This window comes from Tamandua tetradactyla, chromosome 1 (assembly GCF_023851605.1).
Source record: "Tamandua tetradactyla isolate mTamTet1 chromosome 1, mTamTet1.pri, whole genome shotgun sequence".
NCBI classification, from domain to species: domain Eukaryota; kingdom Metazoa; phylum Chordata; class Mammalia; order Pilosa; family Myrmecophagidae; genus Tamandua; species Tamandua tetradactyla.
In genome coordinates, this window is record NC_135327.1 from 194,422,933 (window position 1) to 194,447,362 (window position 24,430).

The following is a 24,430-nucleotide window of genomic DNA, read 5'->3' on the forward strand; positions in this document are numbered from 1 at the left end:
TCCATTGAACTGATGCCGGAAGTACAAGGATAAATGTAAACTTTCACGTTTTTTTTACTTTCCTCAAGGAATTCACTTGCAGTTTTCACTTGGACAGCTTGGACAAATCTGGAAGCATTGGCCCACAGACAAAAGAGAGAAAGGATAATGTTATTTTAATGCTGTAGTTTTGCTTGGAAAAACCTGAAAGGGCTCTGAATTACAAAAGAAGTTTTACCTTGCCTAAAGATCTCTTCCATCCTCCTTCCCCTCCCCAAGCTACAACTGTGCACTATCTAGATTAAACGACCTACAAAATACCTAGTCCAAGACAATAAAGTTCAAAAGAACCTAACTAAAGAAGGATTTAAGGTGAATTGTGCCCTAGATTAATTTATAATGAACCTGGTTTTGGACAAAGGGGGACAAAATGTAGTGGGGAAGAAGGATTATTTTTTAATGGCGTCAAGAATTGGAATTAGATTTGCAAATTTGGGCCCTTCTACTTCTGAGAGTGACTTGAGGTAGATTTTCAAGTTATTTTGCCTAGATCTAGGCTTTATTAACCTTTAATAGGAGAATAGAGAACAAACATTTTCAGAGGTCAAGAAGCAATTGGATGTCCTTTCCTGGCCCAACCATCAATGGAAAACCCTGAAAACTGAAATTTCACCCTTGATGCTGATCTTGATTATAGGGTGTCTCAGAAGTCTCTTATCCATTCCAATTGCATCAGTTTTCTAACCTGGGAAATGAAAGTTTTATCCAAAGGTAATGAAATAAAGTGAATGCAAAACAAACTGATAGTGTAAAATGTATTGCAAACCAGTGATAATAAAGGCCTGGTGGAATAGCTGTGCCATTCTGCTCCATTCTGATTATCGATTTTTGAATGGGAGATTGGGAGTACACATATGATGGTGGCTTGATATATTATTAAAGTTCTCCTTTGTATTTAGTAGCATTTATTAATTAAAGGCAATCTTGGGCCATTGGATTATGTGTCATTGTCAGAATAGTGGATAAAAACTTCCCTATCATGCTCTATCCCATTATCGTGTTTTATTTTCTTCCCTGCCCATATCACTATACAAAATTATCACATTAATTTAATTATTCACATGTTTATTACCTTTACTCTTCACTATATTCCCAGACAGAACAGTGTAGAAGTACCTGGTGTTTAATAGGTTCTCAAATGAATGATCCACACAATAGCATCACCACAGAGCCCCTTATGCAACACAGAGTGGGTGTTATGAAGGACACTGCCATCTAACACCTCATGTGCCATCCTGGGAGACTGTTGATCATGCTGCCAAAATATTTATTTATTGCCTCAACGTTTGTGTTTCCTAGCTCTGTCTTTCCCATAGAAGGGGTCATGCCTGTCTTTTCTTTGGATACAATTTTTTTATTGCATTTTTATCATAGTTGTCTGTCACCTCCTGATAGATTTTAATCTCCTTGAAAATAGAAAGAATCTTTCATATCTTTATGTCACTATGCACCAAGCAATAAAGACGCTTAAATAATAAATGTATGTGAGTGAAAACGTGCCTATGAAGCACCGTCTTTATAATATGCCAAGGAGAAGAGCAGTGTTAGTGAAGGGAGCTGTAGTTATAAAATGAACCAATTAGCAAATGCTTCTTAAGGGCCAAGTTCTGTGAAGAATAAAGTCGTCCTTGCTCAGGGGAAGGAGAAATGATGTATTTAAGATAGGCCTCATGAAAAAGGTGGAATGTGAATAGGAACTTGACGGGTGGGTAGACTGTAAGTAGGTGGAGGGAAGTGGTCAGAGGATCCAAAGATTTGAGTGTGTAGAGGTAGGAAAGGTGCAAGATTTGTTGAGTGATTGCAATTATACTAATCTAGCTCAAGTAGAGATTAGTATAATAAGTATTATACTAATAAGTGTAAGTATATACAATAAGTAGAGCTAAGTTTAGGGACAATAAGTAGATCTAAGCTTAGGAAGGTGGGTTAAATTCTTATTTAGGGGACTTAGTGCTGGACTGAGAAGTCAGAACTTTACCCTGTAGACAGTGGGAACCATTAAAACAGAACATCCACGGATATCTTTGCATTAAACATAGCTAGGCAGTTCCTCTTATTCAAGCAGATATATGTTTTCTTTACAGTGGAGTCAAATGCAGTCAGAAGGCTCTTGCCATGATACTAGTTAGAAGAGATACCAGGTGTTAAGTGTAATCACTCTTTTTAGGAAGTCACTTCTTTATTATCTAACCATTCAGTCCTAGCCATATTCATCATCATTATGGAGTTTATCAGCCAAAGTAATACATCTACTGGCTTTTGCTATGCCTACCTGTTCACTCTGGAGGAAAGAATTAGTGTAAATAGGGAGCCCTGCGTTGTCCACAATTTCTTTTTTTACCTATCCCAATCTGAAGAGGTTGTGCTTTAGGCCTGGTGTGCAAGAGTCACCCCAGGATCCCTTTCAGAATCATCCTGGGGATTCTCTTCACCTCTTCCCAGTGTTGGATCTCTTTTGACTATATCCTGTTTACACTCCTTTCTTGTTTTCCTGCTTGTTTTAGTAGAGCCCATCCTCCAGTAGGCTTTTGGAAATACAATCACATTTTGCTTTGTAAGATGCACTGAGAGCAATGAATTTTTTAAAACATACACATTTGGCAGTACAATTCCATTTTTGTTTTAAGAACTGGTCATTCTTACAAATTCATAGACAGACTAGAATATTAGATGCCAAATGTTATTGTAGTTCTTTTTGAGGGAGAGAACTGTGAGTAATCATAAAATATTTTTATGTTCACTTCTGTTGTCTTTATTTTCTGCAATGAACATGTATTCATTCATCAGAAGAAAAATACTCATTATTTAAAAAAAATTTTTAAAAATTTACAATTCAGTAGCCACTAAGCCAACAATCTATGTTGTCCCCAAGATGTTTCTACTATTTAATTTAAAATAGGTATGTCATGTGCTTGACATTTGAGTATAAAGTTACAAGCAATTTTATACAAATTTACTAGAACTTAAAAATGGAAATGATTATCATCCTCTTCAGATTTGTCACCTTGGAAGGTTATAACTTATTCCAAGAATGCTGTCATTTCCCAAAATACTGTTTTTCTTTGGGGTGGTGAATTTATTTGTTTGTAATTTATTTATTTCTTTGATGAGGTGATACATTTCATAGTATAAAATTTAAAAGGATTAACAGAATAGTTTCTAGCCATTTCCTTTTGCTTATTAATTTTATCTTTTTGTTTCCCAGCTACAATATCTTACCTATCTGATACTATTGATGATAGTTGCTTTTTTAAAAATGTACTTCTCCATGCTTCACCTCCATTTCCTCATTTCCTTTTTTTAAAAAATTTCCCATCTGTTTTAATTTCTGTTATCCCTGTTCTGTGTTAGAGCCTTTCCTCAGATGTCTAGTAGTCCGGTTGTTTAACAGTGAAAGACCAAAAGTCTTTACTGGAAGCGTTTTTTGACCTGGGGGTCAAGAATGGTGCTTGTCAACTAGTAGTCTCCATGTAGGGAAATCTGGGTAGGCATTTGTTGGGAAATAGCCTTTCCCCAACTCTTATTATTTTAGCCTGCTTGCCTTCATTCCCAGGACATAGTTTTCTGGGGCTGCCAGATCCTGAGCCTTTTGTGGACCTAGTGGTATAAACTAGGTTGGTTTGCAGCTTTTGCCAGATGTGTGCTCAGTTTTCTTAGGTCTGCTCAGTTACTACATTTTAATCTGTTTTCCAGCTTCCAAAATTGTATTGCTACTGTCTCCCCTCTTGTGTTCCCCATTCTAGAGTGTTTCTGGTTTTGATTTTTTCAGAGTGGTTTTGGTCTTCTCAGTCTGCCATCTTAATCCAGAACTCCCCCAAAGGTTTTCTGAAACACCTTCCCCTTTTTGGTGGAATAGAACTACTTTACAAACTCCATGAAATGTAGTTTCCGACTCTAAAGCTTTGCCTGTTTTGATCATCAACTTCATTTAGACATAGGTGTAAGTAACTTGATTATTTCTAGAAATCATATACAATTTGATTGTATATGACAATTTACCATGTTCAAAATCATGCAAAAGAATGTGCTGCAAGTGGTTGCTTAGGGTACTGGCTGGGAAGTAATGGGTCATATGGTGAAGAGCATACAGGGAAAAGATTATAAAATTTTTGAGTACTGGTTATTAACATTATGACTCTATTTTGTTTCAATATGTAGCACTTCCCAGAAATTCATACTGTCATTTGCACCGAGGGGTGAGAGAGATTGGGGTGTGTAGGTCAGTGTGTGTGTATGTAGATTGCTAGTGCCCTCCACCCCAGCCTGGTACAATTTCAGAGTATGGGTGCCCCTCAGGTGGTCATGAACATAGGTGTGGAAGACAAATCTAAGGAAGAAGTTGGTACTCTGATGGTTTTTTTTTTTTTGCCTTGCAGGCTCCTGTGACATTTGATGATATCACAGTATACTTACTTCAGGAGGAATGGATGCTGCTAAGTCAGCAACAGAAGATTTGTGGCTCAGACAAGCTATTGGCACCACTGGGTATGGATTCCTGTTGACTTCCCCACCACCGTGAAACTAGATCAGCATTTCTAATCCTATACAAGCTAAGACTTGAGAATATTATGGAATCCTACCGTTTTTTTTTTTTTCAGGCATCCTTATACTACTCATCTGCTCAATCCCATATATGAATTGGTTGCAGATGAATTCTGCACCACCCTTTCTCTTTTTTTTTACATGGGCAGGCACCGGGAATTGAACCTGGGTCCTCTGGCATGGCAGGCAAGCATCCTTGCCTGCTGAGCCACCATGGCCCACCCCACCCTTTCTCTTTTAAATTGACTAAGAGAGGTGAGAAATCTAACTTGTCAGAGCTAGACCCTGAGGTCTGTCTCCTTGATGCCTTAGGATATTCCAGGGTGTGGGAAAACCATGTCTGTGGATGTGGAAAGCTGCAAGATGAATTTCGTTTCAGGTGCCCATAGGACACTGGAGGTGGTTAAGTTGTAGTAGAAAGCAGATTTGGCATTTGGAAATCTGGTCTCAATCCCAGTTCTACTACTTAATACTTGTGTGACTTTGACTAAGTCCTTTAACCTTTTTAAACCTCAATTTCTGTTTTCATAGGGTTGTAGAGATTTGATGAGATAAAATAATTTAAAGCTTCTTTAGAAATGTGGATATTTTTAATCATTTCTGTTTTCTGAATGTTGTTTTCTCTCTGCTTATATGAGTAGACTGCAGCAAGGACAGAGGTAATTATATTTCAAACTCTTTACATACACATGCACTATTTTCTGATTTCAATTTGATGACTATCTATTTCTTATTTTTATGTTGGTACTTGGCTAAAGGTTATGGGAGCAACAATTTCAGTTCTCTATATATGAAGGGATTGTAGCTGGGTTGTGTCTTCTTCCTGTGCTTTGAAACTTATTAGGTCTTCTGAACCAGAAGTGGCAAAATTGTAGCTCATGGGCCAGATTTGACCCACAAATTGTTTTGTTTTGTTTTATTTATTTATTTATTTATTTTGCTTTCACTGGTTTTGTTTGAGTTCTTAGAATACTTAAATAAGTGGCCAATGTTTGCCACTGGGAATTTCCACATAAATATATGGATTTCTAGCTCCTCTTGAAAAATGGAAAGGTCTGGCAGTGCTGAGCTGCATTCGTGCTTGGCAACCTGAGATTGAGTAACAGCTTCCCTCACTCCCACCACAAGGTCTGAGTCCTCTAGATTGCCACAGTCTCTCCAACCCCAACCTGATTTCCTCAGCTATCTGACCGATATGGCTCCTATCAGCATTTATTTTTATGTCTCTGATATCTGAACCAGTAGTTTTTTATACTACTTTAACCTTGAAGAGGAACACGGAGCCTTGCTTGTGCCCCTCATTGCTTTTGCCTAGTCACCCATTGTTGTAGGACTGTCACGAATATCTGAGTTTCTAAACCATTATTGAAAAACATTGAGATTCATACTCTTCCTCCTTAACCAATTATCTTATATGCCTGAGGATGCACAAACAGATCTTTCCTTAATGTTGTAACCTGGAATCAGGACCCCATAGTGCTTTTCTCTATTCCTGAATCAGGACCAACTATTGCCAGCCCAGACCTATTCTATAAGTTTGAGCAAAGGGTGAACCCATGGCTAGGAAATGTTCAGAGCCAGAGAAATCTCCTGGACCATTACCCAGGTAAATGTGGGCCTGAACTGAGAGAAAGGGTACTTAGGTGCAGAGAGGGAACAAGAAGCTGGGTACCAGGACACCTATCTCATTCACCACTTGTTTCTCTTTTGTACGAACTTACAACTAATACTGCACTTCCCCCACTTGACATCTCATCTAAAATATACACACCTTCCCCATCATCATTCTCCAACTTCTTATCTGCCTTTGTTTTATTTCTACCGAAAGTATATATGTTTATTTGTAATTTTATAGTATAACATAAGCTCCATAAGGCATGACTTTGTCTTGTTGACTACTGTCCCGCCCAGTGGCTAGAGCAATGCCTGCCATATAATAGTCGCACAATAGATAACCACTGAATGAATGAAGAAAGGAAGGAATAGCTGTCTACCAAGTTGTAAGTATATTTTATCTTGACTTTCCTCCTTTGCTAAACCTCTCCTGTTCGGCTGGAGCCAGGCCAGGCAGCATCTTGTCATTGTATAAGATGACTTAAGTCAACTCTGTCACTACAGTGGGAGAAAAGAGAGGTAAAGAAACAAGACCTCCTCTGAATTGAATCACAAAAGTTTGTTGTCCTTTGTGATTTATCTCAGATGAACCACAAGGAGTCCTAGACTTCTTTTCTTTTATTCCATAATATAACATATATACAAAGCAAAGAAAGAAAAAAGCAATAGTTTTCAAAGCACTCTTCAACAAGTAGTTACAGAACAGATCCCAAAGTTTGTCATGGACTACCATAATATCCTCTCAGATTTTACCTTCTAGCTGCTCCAGAATATAGGAGGCTAGAAGGAATAAATATTGTTTTTATCACAGTCGACTTTTTCTTTTCTTTTTATTTGTGAAAAATAACATATATACAAAAACACAATACATTTCAAAGCACAGCACACCAATTAGTTGTAGAACAGATTTCAGAGTTTGATATGGGTTAAAATTCCACAATTTTAGGTTTTTCCTTCTAGCTGCTCTAAGATACTGGAGACTAAAAGAAGTATCAGTTTAATGATTCAGCAATCATATTTGTTTGTTAAACCCCACCTTCTCTGTGTAACTCCACCATCACTTTTGATCTTTCTATCCCATTCTTTAGGGGTATTTGGGTTATGGCCATTCTAACTTTTTTCCTGTTGGAAGAGGCTGTCAATAATATAGGGTAGGGAGATGGAACTAGCTGATGACCTAGACTTCTTTTTTATTTTTATTTTTTGAAAAAAAAAAAGAAATAGTTTATTTCTATAATACAGTCTAGCCCTAGACTTTTTGACTCTATAAGTATCATAGATACTAATTTATTTTGTTCTGTTTTTCTTTGCTTGGCTCTTAATTTTCAACCTGCTGACTCTTTCTTAACAGTGTTATGCTTCTGGATTTAGCTACAATTTTGTAGATGGATCTATTGGCCTGGGGCAAACAATGTTGATTCCTTGGTCACTGGGCATCTGGACTTCTGTTAATGCATAGGAAATGCAAATAGAACTGTGTAAGCTGGGTTTCCACTATGGAGTGAATAAAGAAACTTCAGGTTTAATTTGAAGCAGAAAAATCTTAGTGAGCTCTTGAGAGTTTTCACCTCTTTGAAGGTTTTTTGGTTTGCTAATGCTGTTGGAATGCCGTGTACCAGAAATGGATTGGCTTTTAAAAAGGCAACTTATTAGGTTACAAATTTACAGTTCTAAGACCATGAAAATGTACACATTAAGGCACCAACAACAGGATACCTTTACTCAAGAAAGGCTGATCATGCCCAGGATTTTTCTGCCACATGGGAACACACGTGGCAAAATCTGCTATCCCTTTGCTCCCAGGTTTTGTTACTTTCAGCTCTGGGTTCCAGTGGCCTCCTCTCTGAGTTTCTGTCTGTCTCCAAGCATCTGAACTCTCTTGGCATTCTCTATCAGCTCTTTTAAAGGACTCCTGTAAGCTGATTAAGACCCACCTTGAATGGGCAGGTCACCTCTCCATGGAAACAACCTAATCAAAAGGTCCTCCCACAATAGGTCTGCACCCACACAATTGGATTAGAAGAACTTGGCTTTTCTGGGGTACACAGCAGTTTCAAACCAGCACAGAAAGGGTGCAGTGTGCGAGAGTAATTAGGCTTGTGTTTCTTCAGAAGGCTGGCTCAGAATCACTGGATAGAAGTTACTAAAAGGTAGATTGCAACTTAAGGAAATCTAAAGACCAAAACTGTCTACCCTGGGAGATAGGTAACTCTCTTCTCCTGAAGGTACTTAAAATGCAGATGCCTCTCTGTCATGGTACTGTAGAAGGGGATCCCTGCAGAATAAGGAGCTATATTATCTGGCTTTAATTATCTTTTTAAACCTCATATTCTATTACTTTAGTGTTCTTATCCATAAATAAGTTTTGAATCTCTGAAGCTTGTGGATAAATCGAATTATAAAGTCTTCCTTTTTGGTGCATGTATTTGTTCTTTAAATTAAAAAGATACAAGACTTCTGGGCCAAGATGGCGGCTTAACAATGTGTGCATTTTAGTTCGTCCTCCAGAAAAACTACTAAATAACCAGAAACAGCACAGAACAGCTCCTGTGCCACGTCAGTGACCGGACACAGAGCATACCCCAGTCTGGACCAGCTGGACTGGCTGCGAGCCCCCCAGAACCGTGAGTTCCCCAAGCTGCAGTGGCCGGCACTCCCCCCCCCCACACACACACAGGCTGCTTCCCAGAGGGGACAGGAAAGGGACTTTAACAGCAGCAGGGGCTAAGCCCAACTGAACGCCAATTGTGGAATTAATTAACAAGTTCTGACTACTAAAAATAGGCCCCCAGCTCAGGTGAACCTGGTCAAAGTGGAGGTCACTGATTTTTGCCTCAGAGCCGAGGGGACAGGGCTGACGGAAAAAGGAAAAAAAAAGGAAACAGAGGTTTTTGTGGCTGTGTTTATAGAAAGGCTTGACAGCCTCTGGATTCAGCGGCAGGACTTCTCAGGCTGCAACTGCCTCAGACATAGGCAGAAACAAGGTTGTGTGCGAGCTTGTCTGGAGCCTTTGCCTTCCCCAGGGGAGGGGTGAAGCCCAACTCAGGTGGAATCCCTCCCTCAAGGAATTCAGACACCAGGGCTTGGTAATTTGAAGCCATTAAAACCAGCCTACAACCTCTCCTCTGTCTCCACCACGTTCCCAGCAGGAAGTGTCTGCCAAAGTTAAAGGTACCGCATCATCTTATGCTGGTGGGACCCGCAGGCAGACAAATGCCACATCCTGGGCAGGATATGAAAAACAGAGTCCAGAGACTTCACAGGAAAGTCTTTCAACCTGCTGGATCTTACCCTCAGGGAAAACCGACACAGGTGACTCTTTCCTCCTCATAGGAGGCCAGTTTGGTGTAGGAAAATCCAGCTGGGGTCTATAATACCTAAGTAGACCCTCTTAAGGGTGGGGGGAAAAAGGCATCATACAAGCAGGGCAAGAAACAAGAAAACAAGAACTGAAAAATTCTTCTCTGTTAAACAGAACCTAAGCTAGAGGTCCAGATAAAGCTGAACTGAATGTCAAAGAACAGATGGACAGCAAATTCATCCAGCAAGAAAACCTTAGGTAAAAGAAGTGAAAGCAATCTCCAGAATAAACTAATTAAGGGAATTAAATGCCTAGAAGCCAACAAAAAATAACAAATCACACTAGGAAAATTGAAGATATGGCCCAGTCAAAGGAACAAACCAACAATTCAAATGAGCTACAGGAGCTGAAACAATTAATTCAGAATATATGAACAGATATGGAAAACCTCATCAAAAACCGAATCAATGAATTGAGGGAGGATATAAAGAAGGCAAGGAAAGAACAAGAAGAAACTGAAAGTCTGAAAAAGCAAATCACAGAACTTATGGGAATGAAAGACACAGTAGAAGATATGAAAAAAACAATGGAAACCTACAATGGTAGATTTCGAGAGACAGAACATAGAATTTCAAAACTGGAGGACAGAACATCTGAAATCCGACAAGAAACAGAAACTATAGGGAAAAAAATGGAAAAATATGAGCAGGGACTCAGGGAATTGAAAGACAATATGAAGCACACGAATATACGTGTTGTGGGTGTCCCAGAAGGAGAAGAGAAGGGAAAAGGAGGAGAAAAACTAATGGAGGAAATTATCACTGAAAATTTCCCAACTCTTATGAAAAACTTAAAATTACAGATCCAAGAAGTACAGCGTACCCCAAAGAGAGTAGATCCAAATAGAAGTACTCCAAGACATTTACTAATCAATATGTCAGAGGTCAAAGAGAAGAAGAGAATCTTGAAAGCAGTAAGAGAAAAGCAATCCATCACATATAAGGGAAGCCCAATAAGACTATGCATAGATTTCTCAGCAGAAACCATGGAAGCTAGAAGACAGTGGGATGATATATTTAAATTATTAAAAGAGAAAAACTGCCAACCAAGAATTCTATATCCAGCAAAATCGTCCTTCAAAAATGAGGGAGAAATTAAAACATTTTCAGACAAAAAATCACTGAGAGAATTTGTGACCAAGAGACCAGCTCTGCAAGAAATACTAAAGGGAGCACTGGAGACAGATACAAAAAGGCAGAAGAGGGAGGTGTGGAGAAGAGTGTAGAAAGGAAGACTATGAGTAAAGGTAAAAAGAAGGAAAATTAGATATGACATATAAAATCCAGAAAGCAAAATAGTAGAAGAAAGTACTACCCGTGTAAATGTTAATGTATAAACTCCCCAATCAAAAGACATAGACTGGCAGAATGGATTAAAAAACAGGACCCATCTATATGCTATCTCTACTCAGAGGGCATGAGGGCAAGGACACAAACGGACATTTGCACACCAATGTTTATAGCAGCATTATTTACAATTACCAAGAGATGGGAACAGCCAAAATGTCCATCAACAGACAGGTGGCTAAACAAACTGTGGCATATACATACGATGGAATATTATGCAACTGTAAGACAGAATAAATTTATGAAGTATGTAACAACATGGATGGACCTTAAGGACATTATGCTAAGTGAGATTAGCCAAAAACAAAAGGACAAATACTGTATGGTCTCACTGATATGAACTGACATTAGTGAACAAACTTGGAATATTTCATTGGTGACAGAGACCATCAGGAGATTGAAATGGGGTAAGATATTGGGTAATTGGAGCTGAAGGGATACAGATTGTACAACAGGACTGATCATAAAAACTCAGAAATGGGCAGCACAATACTACCTAACTGTAATACAATTATGTTAAAACACTGAATGAAGTTGAATGTGAGAATGATAAAGGGAGGAGGGCTAGAGGCATAAATGAAATCACAAAGAAAAACAGACGATAAAGATTGAGATGGTATAATCTAGGAATGCCTAGAGTGTATAATGAGTGACTAAGTGTACAAATTTAAAAAATGTGTTTGCATGAGGAAGAACAAGGGAATATCATTACTGCAGGGTGCTGAAAATTGATGGTCATTAATATTTTAAAATTTCAACTTATGTGTGAGACTAAAGCAAAAACTGTTTATTTGGTACAAAATTTATATGTATTTTTAATTTATTTATTAATTAAAAAAATAAGAAACAAAATAAAACAACATACATAATCAGTAATTCACAATGTCATCACCTAGTTGCATATTCATCATTTCTTAGAACATTTTGACTAGTGCGTGTCCTAATATAACTTATGTAGATAGTTGGTTGAACAACATAAGTACATGGAACCTTGAGTAGGACATGAGATTTTGTTGGTTTGTCCAGAGTGATGCCTCGGTGAATCCCAGAGTGATTTGATCAGTGAGTGGAAAAGTATTTGCAAAGTCCCCTTCAGGAAAAGGTGAGAATGGGGGAAAATTCAACCCCCCCCCCCAGTTGAATTCTTGATATTCTCACAAGCAGTGTGGACAACCAAAGCTATAGGCTGAGCCCCCAGTCTTGGGGTTTGTTCATATGAAACTTAACCCCACAAAGGATAGGTCAAGCCTACTTACAATTAGGCCTAAGAGTCACCCCCAGGAGAGCCTCTTTTGTTGCTCAGATGTGGCATCTCTCTCCAGCCAACACAACAAGCAAACGCACCACCCTCCCCCCTGTCTATGTGGGACATGACTCCCAGGGGTGTGGACCTTCCTGGCAACGTGGGACAGTAATCCTAGAATAAGCGGAGACTCAGCATGAAGGGATTGAGAAAAACCCCAGAATGAGCTGAGACTCAGCATCAAGGGATTGAGAAAACCTTCTTGACCAAAAGGGGTAAGAGTGAAATGAGACAAAGTGTTGATGGCTGTGAGATTCCAGAGTTGAAAGGTTATCCTGGAGGTGATTCTTATGCATTAAGTAGGTATCACCTTGTTATTCAAGGTGTAATGGAGCAGCTGGAGGGAACTGCCTGAAAATGTAGAGCTGTGTTCCAGTAGCCATGTTTCTTGATGATGATTGTATAATGATATAGCTTTCACAATGTGACTGTGTGATTGTGAAAACCTTGTGTCTGATGCTCCTTTTATCTACCTTGTCAACAGATGAGTAGAACATATGGAATAAAATTAAATAATAAGGGGAACAAATGTTAAAATAAATTTAGTTTGAAATGCTAGTGATCAATGAAAGGGAGGGGTAATGGACATGGTATGAATAATTTTTTTTTCTGTTTTCATTTTATTTCTTTTTATGTTATCTTTTATTTCTTTTTCTGAATTGATGCAAATGTTCTAATAAATGATCATGATGATGAATATGCAACTATGTGATGATATTGTGAATTACTGATTATATATGTAGAACGGAGGGATTATATATTAAGAATGTTTGTGTTTCTTGGTTTTCATATTTTTTTAATTTAAAATTAATAAAAAAATTTTTTTTTAAATTAAAAAGAGAGAGAGAGAAAGGTTGCTTAAAGCTCATTTGATTTTTGCTGTATTAAGTAATGTGGGCTGGGAAATTGTGGAGACTGAGAGAAGAGAATTCAAATAGAGGCCATGTCACTTTTGACTGAGTTTGTGCTTTGCATCTTTCGTATTTGATGTATCTGAGTGCCTCCATGAGTTGTAATGGCTCTAACTATAGAACTTCTAAACAAATTCCGTTTGTGTCTTTCCTCTAAAGGAAAAAGCAAGATGGGCTACATGGAAGATACAGATTTGCAAGGTTCAGCCAGAGAAACTGGACTATACTTGCCACCTCAGAAGAAAGCCTGTCTTTCCCACTTCGGTACAGAGAGTAGAAACATAGAGGAAAATTGTACAGAAAAAAGCAGAAAACCTTTAAAACCCCGATCTATACAGAAGTCTTGGTTTGCACAGTTTCCATGGTTGATCACGAATGAGGAGCAGACAGCTCTGTTTTGCTCTGCTTGCCGAGAATATCCATCTGTCAGGGACAAGCGGTCAAGATTAATAGAAGGTTATACGGGACCATTCAAGGTGGAGACTCTCAAATATCATGCCAAGAGCAAAGCTCACATGTTCTGTGTCAATGCCTTGGCTACAAGGGACCCCATTTGGGCAACTCGTTTTCAGAGTATCAGAGGGACATCTAGAGATGTACTAACCAGCCCAGAACACCTCTTCAATGCAGATTATCCCATATTGTACCCTCCAGGACATCTGGGAGACTGTGATAACACAGCTGAGCTCTCATCAAGCTTTAGAGCTGAACTGGAGGATCCTGGGGGGAATGGAGCAATATCTGCCCTGTATCTAGACTGTATTTCAGATTTGAGGGGAAAAGAAATCACTGATGACATCCACAACTCCTCAGACATTAACATTTTATTTAATGACCTTCCTGAATCCTGCAGTCAGGTAATATGTTTATGATTGCTATGTCTTAAAGGTAAGGATTCCTTACAAAGAACAACATATATTGCATCAGGATGATGAAAAAATAATAGTGATACTGCTACTAACATTATAATGTTATAAGCTAACATGTTCATAATGTACTAAGCATTGTTTTCACTACTTCACATGTATTAACTAATTTAATTAAGGCAACAGCCCAATTATTATCATCTCCTCTGGCATATAAGATCTAATTATTGGACTCAGCATTCTAACTTCTGATATGAAGGGAAAACCTATATTCAGAATCATAATCTTATCTAGAATCCAAAACAACCACAGTACTCAATTAGTAATCCACAACCACAGTAACACAAAGCTCTTAATCAATTTTAAAAAAATTTTTTAACTGTACCCTTATAATCATTGGAACATTTAAACATTGCAAAGTTTTTCATGCACATTATTTTATGTAATGCGCTGGTAGAACAATTATATTGCTAGTAGAGTTATTAAACTCATTTGTTGGGAAAATGACATAGCCAGAGTTCAAGTGTTATTATGGTAAATCTGGCATCTACAACCAGAGCCCTTGACCACCAGTCCTGTGCTTTCCTTCCACACAACACTGTTGGATCCTAATACTCTAGTTTTCACCTTAGGTTTAATTTGTAATTATCTAATTCTTTAAAAATTTGGCCTGTAAGAAAACTATGATAACTGAAATCTTTGATTAACTAGAACCTTCCCCATTTCTCAGCTATCCCATATTATAGGATTTTACTACAAATCATTTTTAGTATCCCCTCCAGCATTCCAATTAGAATAGCTCAGATGTTCCTCATAGCTAACATAGGGACCAGCTAAGGTTAACATATGAATTTTTTTTTAGAATCAAGGACAATAACAAAGTTCATTTCTCTTCATGTGTCCTGCTATTTTATGGTATTAGAAACTAATAAACAGTTCTGACCTTTTATAATCTGAATTCCTTTAGCAGTAAGGTGTATGTAAAACAAGTCTCTAAATATTAGCATTTTTAATTCTTTTGACTGCTGTTTCTTCCTTCCCATCCCATTGGGAAGTCTTAGCAAGTGCTCCTAGAGGTACATGGTCACCTTTGTAGTCAGGGCTGAGTAGAAGAAACTCCTTTGAGGACAGTAAAGGAAAGTGTGCAGCCATAAGGCTCTAGCCACATGGCTGTACTTTCAATGAGTTTTTTTCTTCCAGAAGGCTCTAGGGTCTAACTCTAGGGTCATTTGGTTTTTACTTACTAATTCTTGGCCTCATGAATTTGATTTTTTTACTTTAGATGGATAAATTAATTCCTCAGGGTTTATCTGAGCCTCTTGGTGACTTTCTCAGGAGAAATGGGCCCTGAGAAGGACCCCGAAAGTGTCATACTGGGTAACTGACTTAATAGGCATGCTGAGTGACTGGATGCTCTTTGTTACAGGATCCTTCTGAAGAGGGGCTGTTTGAGAAGGTTCCTGTGGTGTTTGAGGATCTCCCTGTGGTGTTTGAGGATGTGGCAGTATATTTCACCCAAGAGGAGTGGGGCATGCTAGACAAGCAGCAGAAGGAACTGTACAGAGATGTGATGCAGATGAATTACGAGCTCTTGGCATCACTGGGTAAAGATTCATGTAGACTTTTGTTCACCTCCATCATTTGACATGGGAATCCCACAAGGACAGCTGTGACTTGTGGTCATTTTCTCATTTCTGCCCTCTTTCTATACATGGGCAGGAAATTATTATGTATTTTGCACCTCAGAGCTCTTCCTCCTTTGGGATCTGTACTTTATTGCCTATTCATCTATCCATCTATCCTTCCATTTCCTTCCACCAAACATTTACTGAGTACCCACTACATCTAAGATGACATGAATGAGGCTTTCAAGGGGTTAACAGGTCTGTGTGAGAGACAGACACTTTAATACAAAACTATAAAATAACATATTCTGTGAAAGAAGCTTGGGAAAGTACCCTGGGACTGTTGAAGAAGAGTGATTTAATTTTTTTTCTGGGTGTTAAGAGGGAGGGATCAGGAAAATCTTTAAAGAATATGAAATGTTTTAAAGCTGAGTGGACAGTAAGGAGGGAGGCCATGCTAGACATAACAGGATAGACAGTTGAGCAAAAGGCATTATGGAAAGGAAGGGCCTCAAGGTATATTTCTGCCCTCTATTTTGTGAAGTTCAGTACTTAGGCTACTCTGGCTTACCCAGGTGCCATCAAGGGTTGGCAGTCTTTGGCATAAATGTTACTGTGTTTGGGCATTGGAAAATTATCAAGTCAATCGCTTTTATTCCTTTCTCAGAATGGTGTTCTTATCTCCTGCATCTGTTTCTTTGTCTTCTCTTTGATTACCCCCTTTTTCTATCAGACACCCAAGGCTCTCATGCAGCATGGGCTCTTTTATAAAAATGTAAAGATATCTCTTTATCTTATAAAGCTTTTATTTTTGTTTACGAACATTTATTATAACAGCAGCCTTGCAGAACAGGCTGCTGTTTATAACTTAGGAATTTCAGCAGCTACCTATATCATGACTTTTACAGAATAAGAATATTTATGACTTAATTTATGTTATATCCCCTTATTTATACTGCCCTTTAGTGTGTACCTAAGATATGGGTAATATTTTGAATATTTTTTATTTGTGTACTTGTTTTTATTATTGTTCATAATTTGTAAATGGCTCCCCAAACATTCAGAAATGACTTAAATAATGATTTACTTCGTGGTGGAAGATATTTTGTAATTGTGTCCTAAGGCCAGGGCACTTTTAGAAGTGTACATTCAAAGAGTATCAGTACCACTTGCTATGTAATGAGAAAGGCAGGGAAATATATATTTTTAAATGCATGCATGTGTGCATGTAATCCCAAGTTTGTTATATTCCTTTAAGGTATTTAATGTTTTGATGTACATTGCATCCCAAACATTGTCTTCTCGATCCTATATGAAAAATTGTGGTGAAAGTAATCAATAATCAATATTGAAAATGTTGCTTCTCCTATTTATGTCTGACTTAGATTGTTTGGCTTGTAATTTGTTCCCTCAAGTTTTTTATTTTGACAGATCATAGCCTAAGCATTTTATCAATTTTCTTTTTAACTTACATGAGTTAGAAAGTGGGGAGAATTTAGCTGACTGGGGGAAATTAATACACAATTCAATATTGATTACATTTTCTTTGAATAAACAAAAAGCATAATCACAAGAAAAGTGATTCATTTTGCTTTTGAGGGTTTGGGGAAGGAATAAGGGAAGACCTTTTCAGTTGTCTGTGAAATTAAAATGGGTATAGGAGTCTAGAAACTAAATTGCACATATATGATTCCTTTTAGTTACTTTAACTAGGTGTCCAGTGATTATCTTTTAAGTGTCCCCCAATTTAAACAATGGTGAGAGGGACTGCCCAGGGGTATTCACGTTGTACTGGCTAAAATTCATGTTGGGTTGTCAGCTTCTGTGGTCCGTTGTTCTTGATGCTACATTGCAGTACATTCTATGCCATTTATGTTCTTTTGCTGTTAGAATTTGAAGAAATCAGTTTATTCTTCCATTGCTTCTTATCAGAGTTTACAATTGGTAGATTTGTTCTTTCCAATTTTATAACATTTGTACCTCTTTTTAAAAAGACAGTCTCAATTAGGTACAGTTGAATTTAATATTAATTTCTGTTAGTTTGGCATTTAAATGGCCTAAGTCACTGAAGCCTTTCAACAGATGTACTTTTCCATATTATATTCATTCTCATATATAACCTCCTTCTATCTATTGATAAGCTTTCTTATCAATCAATATTGTTAAATTTGTAGAAAACAATCATTTTGACTATAAAGGAGGAATTTTTTTTTTTTTGCTTTTTTAATGCTTTCCTATCTCCTTTTGTAGACGTGCTCATTTAGAATAATTTTATTTATCACTCTGCAGAGTTTTGAGCTGTTCTTTTATTCTCATGCTTTAACTCTGGCTTCAGACTTTGGCTATATTTGACCAAGTCTCTTGTTTCTCCCCAAAAGAGCATCTGGAAAACGCAATTATAGTCAGCCCTTAAGAAATTAATATTTTTCAGTAAAAGAAACAGACATTCTGATATGGGAAATAAGTGGGTAGCTCTTGTTTTTATTAGTCAAAGTGTTAGTATCTGCTAAGTGACCAGGTCATTCCCTTTAGGTGCACAGTGTCATATGTAGCAGTGAGGTCATTACTTATGGCTGAATCTCATATAGCTGGGGGAAAGAGTGTGTCATTAAATGGAAACCAGAACTGAGTTGGGGTAGGGGGTCCTAAATGAGTAGGAGAGTTAGGCTTGCTCATAGGGTCAGTAGGAGGCCAGCTTCTCTATGATGGATCATATGATTATGACCTCCAAATGAGTATAGAAAGTCAGAGCTAGAAAGTGAAAAATTAAGGCAAAGTGCCAGAGTGGCCAACTCAGAACTTATATCATGGGATAGGGTCTGCCAGCCTTGGGTACAATTAACGATCACTAAGGTCTAGAAAAGGAACAGGTTTTGGACATCACTTAGACCACAGCTTTGAAGAGTTGCAGTCGGTGTACAGTACTCCTGAGGTACTGTGGTTGTATCAGGAGCAATCAAAGTTGAAAAATCCCCAAGGGGAATATAGACTGAGACAAACTGTTATATCTGGCCCTCTATTTGTTTTCAGTGGTTCTTTTAAAATATTTTTTCTTATCTTGATGCTCTGGGAAAAATCACTTTCAGGCTTATTTAGATTGTTGGCAGAATCCAGTCCCTTGCAGTTGTAGAACCGAAACCCCCTTTTTCTTCCTGACTACTGGCCAGGTGTCACTCTCAGCAATTGGAGGCCATTCTCAGGTCCTTTTTACATGGCCTCCTCAGTCTTCAGGCCAGCACAGTGCGTGAATGCTCTTCATGACCTGAAGCTCTGACCTCCTCTTCTGCTACCAGCAAGAGAAAACTCTGCTTTTAAAGGGCTTATATGATTAGGTCATGTCCATTTTGATGATCTCCCTTTTGCCATGTAACATAACATAATCACGAGTGATTTCTTACCTTGTACACGGATTCCACCCACACTCAAAGGGGAGGTCATTCTGCCTCTTGAATAAGAGAATGTCCTGTTTTTTGGAATAAACACTGCAGTATTTTCGAGGTAAAGGGGTATAAAAATTTGCTTTCAAATGGTTCAGAAACATTTTATATATTTAGATATATATTTTATATATTTATACACATACACAGTCACTCCTCACTGTTCATAGATTCTGTATTCATGAATTTGCCTACTAACTAAAATTTATTTGTAACCCCTATATCAGTACTCATGGTATTTTCCTCGTCATTCACAAACATGTGCAGAGCAGCAAAAAACTTGTGTTACCTGATGTACGCCTTCCCAGCTGAGTTCGAACAAGGCAACATTCTGCCTTCTTGTCAGCTGTCATACTAGTAACCAAGTGTCCATTTTGCAGTATATTTAGTGTCACATCTTTTTTATTTTTGTGCTTTTTGTTGATGATTTCACTGCTCAAAATGGTCCCCAACTCTAGTATTGATGTGCTGTCTAGTCTTCCTAAGCACAAGAGGTTGTGATGTGCCTTATGGAGAAAATACATGTGTTAAAATGGCCCCCAATTGTAGTACTGAAGTGCTGTCTAGTGTCCCTAAGTACAGGAGATTGTGATATGCCTATTGAGAAAATACATGTGTTAGGTAAGCTTCATTCAGGAAGCCTTGATAGTGCTGTTGGCCAAGAGTTCAGTGTTAATGAATCAACAATATATGTTAAATAAGGTGTCTTTAAGCAGAAACACACCTAAAACATGATTATATATTAACTGGTTGATGAAAATGTGATGAAAGGCTTACAGGAACCAAACCCTGTATTTCCTGTAGGAGCAGTGGTTCAGTATTTGCTAGTTCAGTGTTTGCAACAATTTATGAAACACAACTATTGTGAATAATGAGAATCAACTGTGTGTACACATGTATGTGTATGTATATAATATTTATAGAAATGTACATAAGTATACATATACATGCAAAAAGAGAGTGTATATGTGTGTGCATAAGAGTGCATGCAAGTGCATGAGCACAAGAAAGCAAGTGGGGCAAAATGTAAACAATTGAAGTTCCTTGTACTATTATTAAAACTTCTCTGTGTTTTAATTATATCAAAAATTTGTCCCCCAAAACCACCAAAATCTAGGGACAAAGAAGTCCAGTCCTTGTGTAGTAGTCAAAACAAACAAACAAACAAGAACCCTAAAGTTTCTAGCCTCTCCCACCTCAACCTACTTCAGGTCTAGAATCTAGACTTGTATAGTATAAATAATAGGTGCTTCTCCTACCCACCCCTAGCTTGTTCCAGGATATCCATGGCATCCTGCTTTGGAATGAAGTGGTAGGTAGGAGGGTGGAGGAAGTACAAGAAAAGTTTTAATTGGCATCCTTGTAAGCTGATATCAGTTACTTCTAGCTATGATTGTTTTAAACTAATTCTTAGGGTGTATTCGAAAGTTCTACAGAACCTTCTCCTACCTCAGTCCCTGGGGAACACTCACCTGCAGTTCCCTCCCCAAGACATTCCCCAAGGGTAAATATCTTCTTTGGCAGTCTGTCCCATATAGGCTTATTCTTGAGGGTACCTCCTACCAATAGACAGCTATCAGGGACAGAACCCTTTTTAAGATGGCTCCAAGCCTTCTCTCTTTTCCTGCATGGCCCACATATAGACCATGTAAACCCTGGCTATTCCCAACATAGCCACCTCAAAGAAGCGTATCAGTCCATTTCTGTCATTAGTTTTTCTCCAGGCCTGAATTCAAGAACAGTTCCATAGACTCCAGAGGTTATAGGTCAGGATGCCAGAGTGGTCTCCTTGAAGTCATTCACATTGACTTAAGGTTAGGGGAAAGTAGTCTACCCCACCCCTCCCCATGGTAGTGGGGGTGGGGTGGGGGTGGGGCTCACAATATACTTGACAACTCTTTCCAAAAACACTTTTAATATTTCCAGTATCCTGACCTTTTTTTAGCTCTTTTTCCCTTTAGTGGGTGAAGGGTAAATTAGAGCACCAGCTTCTCAGCCATGTTCTTTCCAAATTATGCTTATGTAGTCTAGCTTTGGAATGTGAGTTAGTTGGCATCTACTTGGGGAGGGAGACTACAGCCAAAACAGGCAGATAGAATCACACTTTAATATCCTGTTGCATATGTTTATTGCTATTCCTGATTTATTGATTTTAGATAATATCTATTGATTCCTACTGTGGAAGATGAAGATATGGCCCTTTTACATCACCCCAGGCCCCCCACTTCTCTTTTCTCCATCCTCTCAGAACAGGTATATCACACTTTTTTGGTTAAATCAATGTAAATTATTTGCATAATTATGACTATGTATTATTTACTGCTGAGAAAACTGATATATTATGATGATATTTCCTTCATTGTAGGATTTTTTTCCCCTGGAATTGAAATTTTTCTGTATTTTTTTGTTTTGCTGGTTTTCTGTACTATCACTAATTCTTCCCCGACTGCCCAATGGGATTATAGAATTCCTCTGAAGAGTATTTTTCACATGGTGAAACATTCCATGGTCTATCGTTTCATTTTTCTTCTAGAGACTTCCTTCACTGAGTCTTCCATTCCTCTACTCTATCTAAACTAGTTACTTTCTAAGCCTTCTGCACAGCCGGGACCTTAGATAGTTCTTTGTCTCTCACCTATTTTCCTGGATCTGTCTCTTCCTCTTTCATGGTTTATATCCTCATTTTGATGAAACACATCATCCAGTAGCTTGCTAAAAAAGAATGTATAGGAGCAACTTTTTTTATTTTAAGACTCTGCATATCTGAAAAGACCCCTATCCTCTCACGATTTATTGATAATTTGATTGGATATCGAATTCTAGGAAAATAATAATTTTCCTCAGAATTTGTAAAGCATCTTTTAGGTTTCCGTGGTGCTGTTGAGAAGTCTGACGTCTTTTTCCTTTCTGAATCTTTGAATACAACCTATTTTTACCACTCTGAAAGCTTTTAAAATCTATTCCAGTGTTCTAAAGTTTTTAAGATTTTCCTGATGTGAGTGTTTTGTCATCTTTTGTGCTGGGCATCTGGTGCTTCCTTTCCATGTAGAACTCATATTTTCCAGTTTTGGGAAATGTTCTTGTATTATTTCTTCCTATTTTCTCTTGCCTTTCTTCCAGAACCTCCTCTAAGTTAAATATTGGACTTCCTAGATTGAACCTCTGATTTTCTTTTTCTGCTATTTTCTGCTTTTAGATTTTTTTGTTCTACTTTCTTGGAGATTTCTTCAAATATGTTTTCTGATAATTCTATTTAATATTTTTTATTTCTTCTAGTATATTTTCAGATTTCTAAGCACTTCTTTTACTCTTTTCATGACTGACTACCATGATTTTTCTCTCTAGGAATATTAATACTAGTTTTTTTGAAGTTTTACTTTGCTCCCTACAACATATCTATTTCTTCCAATCCTTTTTACCTGTTTATTTTGATCTCTCTCTTTTATATTGGAAGCTTTTCTTAAATAAATATGTTAAGTTCATTCAAATTTAAAAGGAAGCCTTTAAAAATGATTGGAAGCTCTCTGTGTGTGGCTGGGACATATAAAGAGAAAGATTTCACTGTGGAGTGTTCAGTTGGGAACATGTACGTTTTGTCGAAGAGCCCATTAAAGTTGGTATCCACAGATCTTTTGGGGGAGATGGAAGAGGAAAGGAGCAATTCAATTTCTCCAAAGAAAACTTCTCCAGTCAAGATGCTTGGATAATCTAAGCCGGGCTGCCAGTATTCTTGGAGCCTAATGATACATCTTTCAGTCTATACATTTTAACTTGCTCTTTGGTTTTTAGTACAATACTTTTTCACCTTTCACTTTTCCCAGTATTCCAGGGTCTGGAACCTATCTGGTTAAGGTTTTTTCTATAAATAAACCTCTATTCTCCTCCCAGGGTGAGGGGGGTGGTATTTTCTGGTTTCATGGAATAGATGAAAAGACCTGTGGGTCTAACTGGTTTTGTGCAGTCTCTGAATCAGTCCTGTTTCCACTTCATTCCTTACCCACCATCTTCTCCAGTAATTGGTATCTCTGTTTTCTGAATCTTTCTTGAATTCTGTGGTACAAATTAATTTGCTTCTCCCTATTATCCATACCCTCTGCAGGCATTTGAGATTCAGCTCTATTAGTTCTGCTCTCTTATCTTTTTTCCTTCTTATAAAAAATGTGTTAACATTTCTAGTCCAGTATTTCTCATGGGCTTATGCTTCTTTTTATTATTATTATTCCTTTGCTCTCATTTTAGAGATGTTTTAGAAAGGACATGTGTTCAATCTGCCACACTTTAATAATTTATTTTTAAATATTTTTATTAGTAAATATGTGGACACATACATACATGTATATAAATATAAATATGTTATGTTATCCAAAAGATAGAGAATGTGGCTCAGGAGGCAGAGTTCTTGCCTGCCATGCTGGAGACCCGGGTTCGATTCCTGGTGCCTGACCATGCAAAAAAATAAGAAAACAAAAGATAGAGAATGAAAAGATAGTCTCCCTTTTACACTGTCTTCAGTTCCTTCCCAGAATTACCCACAGTTACCTGTTGTTTGTGTATCCTTCCAAAGAAAGTTTATACACATGGATACATATATATGAACATATGAGTAAATGTTAATGGATTTTATTTTATGTAAATTAAGCAATTTCTTTGCATATCTTTGAAGTATATTCATATTTTAAATAAAGGACCATGCTTAACCCAAAATGAATCTCTTTTACTCAGATTTCAGCTTCCATTGGTAGGTATTTTTAAAGGGCCTTTCAAGTGTCCCTTAAAATAACTCATGCAGTTAGTGCTGATGGACACATACATGAGACAGTTATTGGTGGCACTCTTCCGCTTCTTGTGTGGCTGTCTTTTTCATCCTTATCTTCTCTTTCCTTCTGTTTTTTTCTCTGTATTTCTTCCTATTTCTTCCCTTTCCCCTCTAGATGCAATTAGCTGGCTTGTGGCTCCCATGATTGGCCTATGGAGCTGAGGAAGTTATTTATCCTGGCTAGATGTTTATACACCCTAATCTGGTTGTCTCTTTGGCTTTTAAGAACAAATTGGTACTCTGGAAGGGTATGCTTTCAGGTGAATAGATTTTATTAGATTATAGAACCCAGAGGAGCCTGAATATTTTAGGTACTGTGTCTAGCTTGAGGTAGGCTCCTTGACTTGGTGGTTCATAGCAGTAATATCAGTGTGACTCTTAATCCCTACAATAGGGCCTGCTGCTGCCAAACCAGATTTGATCTCAAAACTGGAACATAGAGCTGCTCCCTGGTTCAAGGATCCAAATGGGCCAAAGTGGGGGAAAGGTCATCCTCCAGGTGAGTCCTGATGTCTATTAAGTTCTAAAGGAGACATCCAATAGCCCCTCTGTAGCCAAGGCAACTCACAC

At 37.9% G+C, this 24,430-nt stretch overlaps 1 protein-coding gene and 1 long non-coding RNA gene across 9 annotated transcripts in view; one reads left to right on the top strand and one right to left on the bottom strand.

The window, feature by feature from the left end:
- ZNF862 (zinc finger protein 862) overlaps nucleotides 1-24,430 on the top strand; it is a 38,295-nt gene that overhangs the window by 1,362 nt on the left and 12,503 nt on the right. For 3 of the 7 annotated variants that reach the window (XR_013170829.1, XM_077149305.1, XM_077149291.1), the window contains exons 2-5: nucleotides 4,416-4,524; nucleotides 13,276-13,973; nucleotides 15,409-15,586; nucleotides 24,255-24,359. Coding sequence is in view for 6 of the 7 variants with exons in the window: in XM_077149305.1 (XP_077005420.1) it covers nucleotides 4,416-4,524; nucleotides 13,276-13,973; nucleotides 15,409-15,586; nucleotides 24,255-24,359 (1,090 nt within the window). In the remaining variant the exon portion in view is untranslated. Of the gene's footprint in view, nucleotides 1-68; nucleotides 751-4,415; nucleotides 4,525-6,082; nucleotides 6,188-8,710; nucleotides 8,820-13,275; nucleotides 13,974-15,408; nucleotides 15,587-24,254; nucleotides 24,360-24,430 lie in introns of those variants that run through there. The other 4 variants (XM_077149340.1, XM_077149313.1, XM_077149329.1 and 1 more) reach the window with 4 other exon arrangements.
- Nucleotides 23,325-24,430, bottom strand: part of LOC143674154 (uncharacterized) — a 59,277-nt gene continuing 58,171 nt past the window's right edge. For both annotated transcript variants that reach the window (XR_013170900.1, XR_013170891.1), the window contains one exon: nucleotides 23,325-23,483. This is a non-coding gene — a long non-coding RNA (uncharacterized LOC143674154). The remainder of the gene's footprint in view (nucleotides 23,484-24,430) is intronic.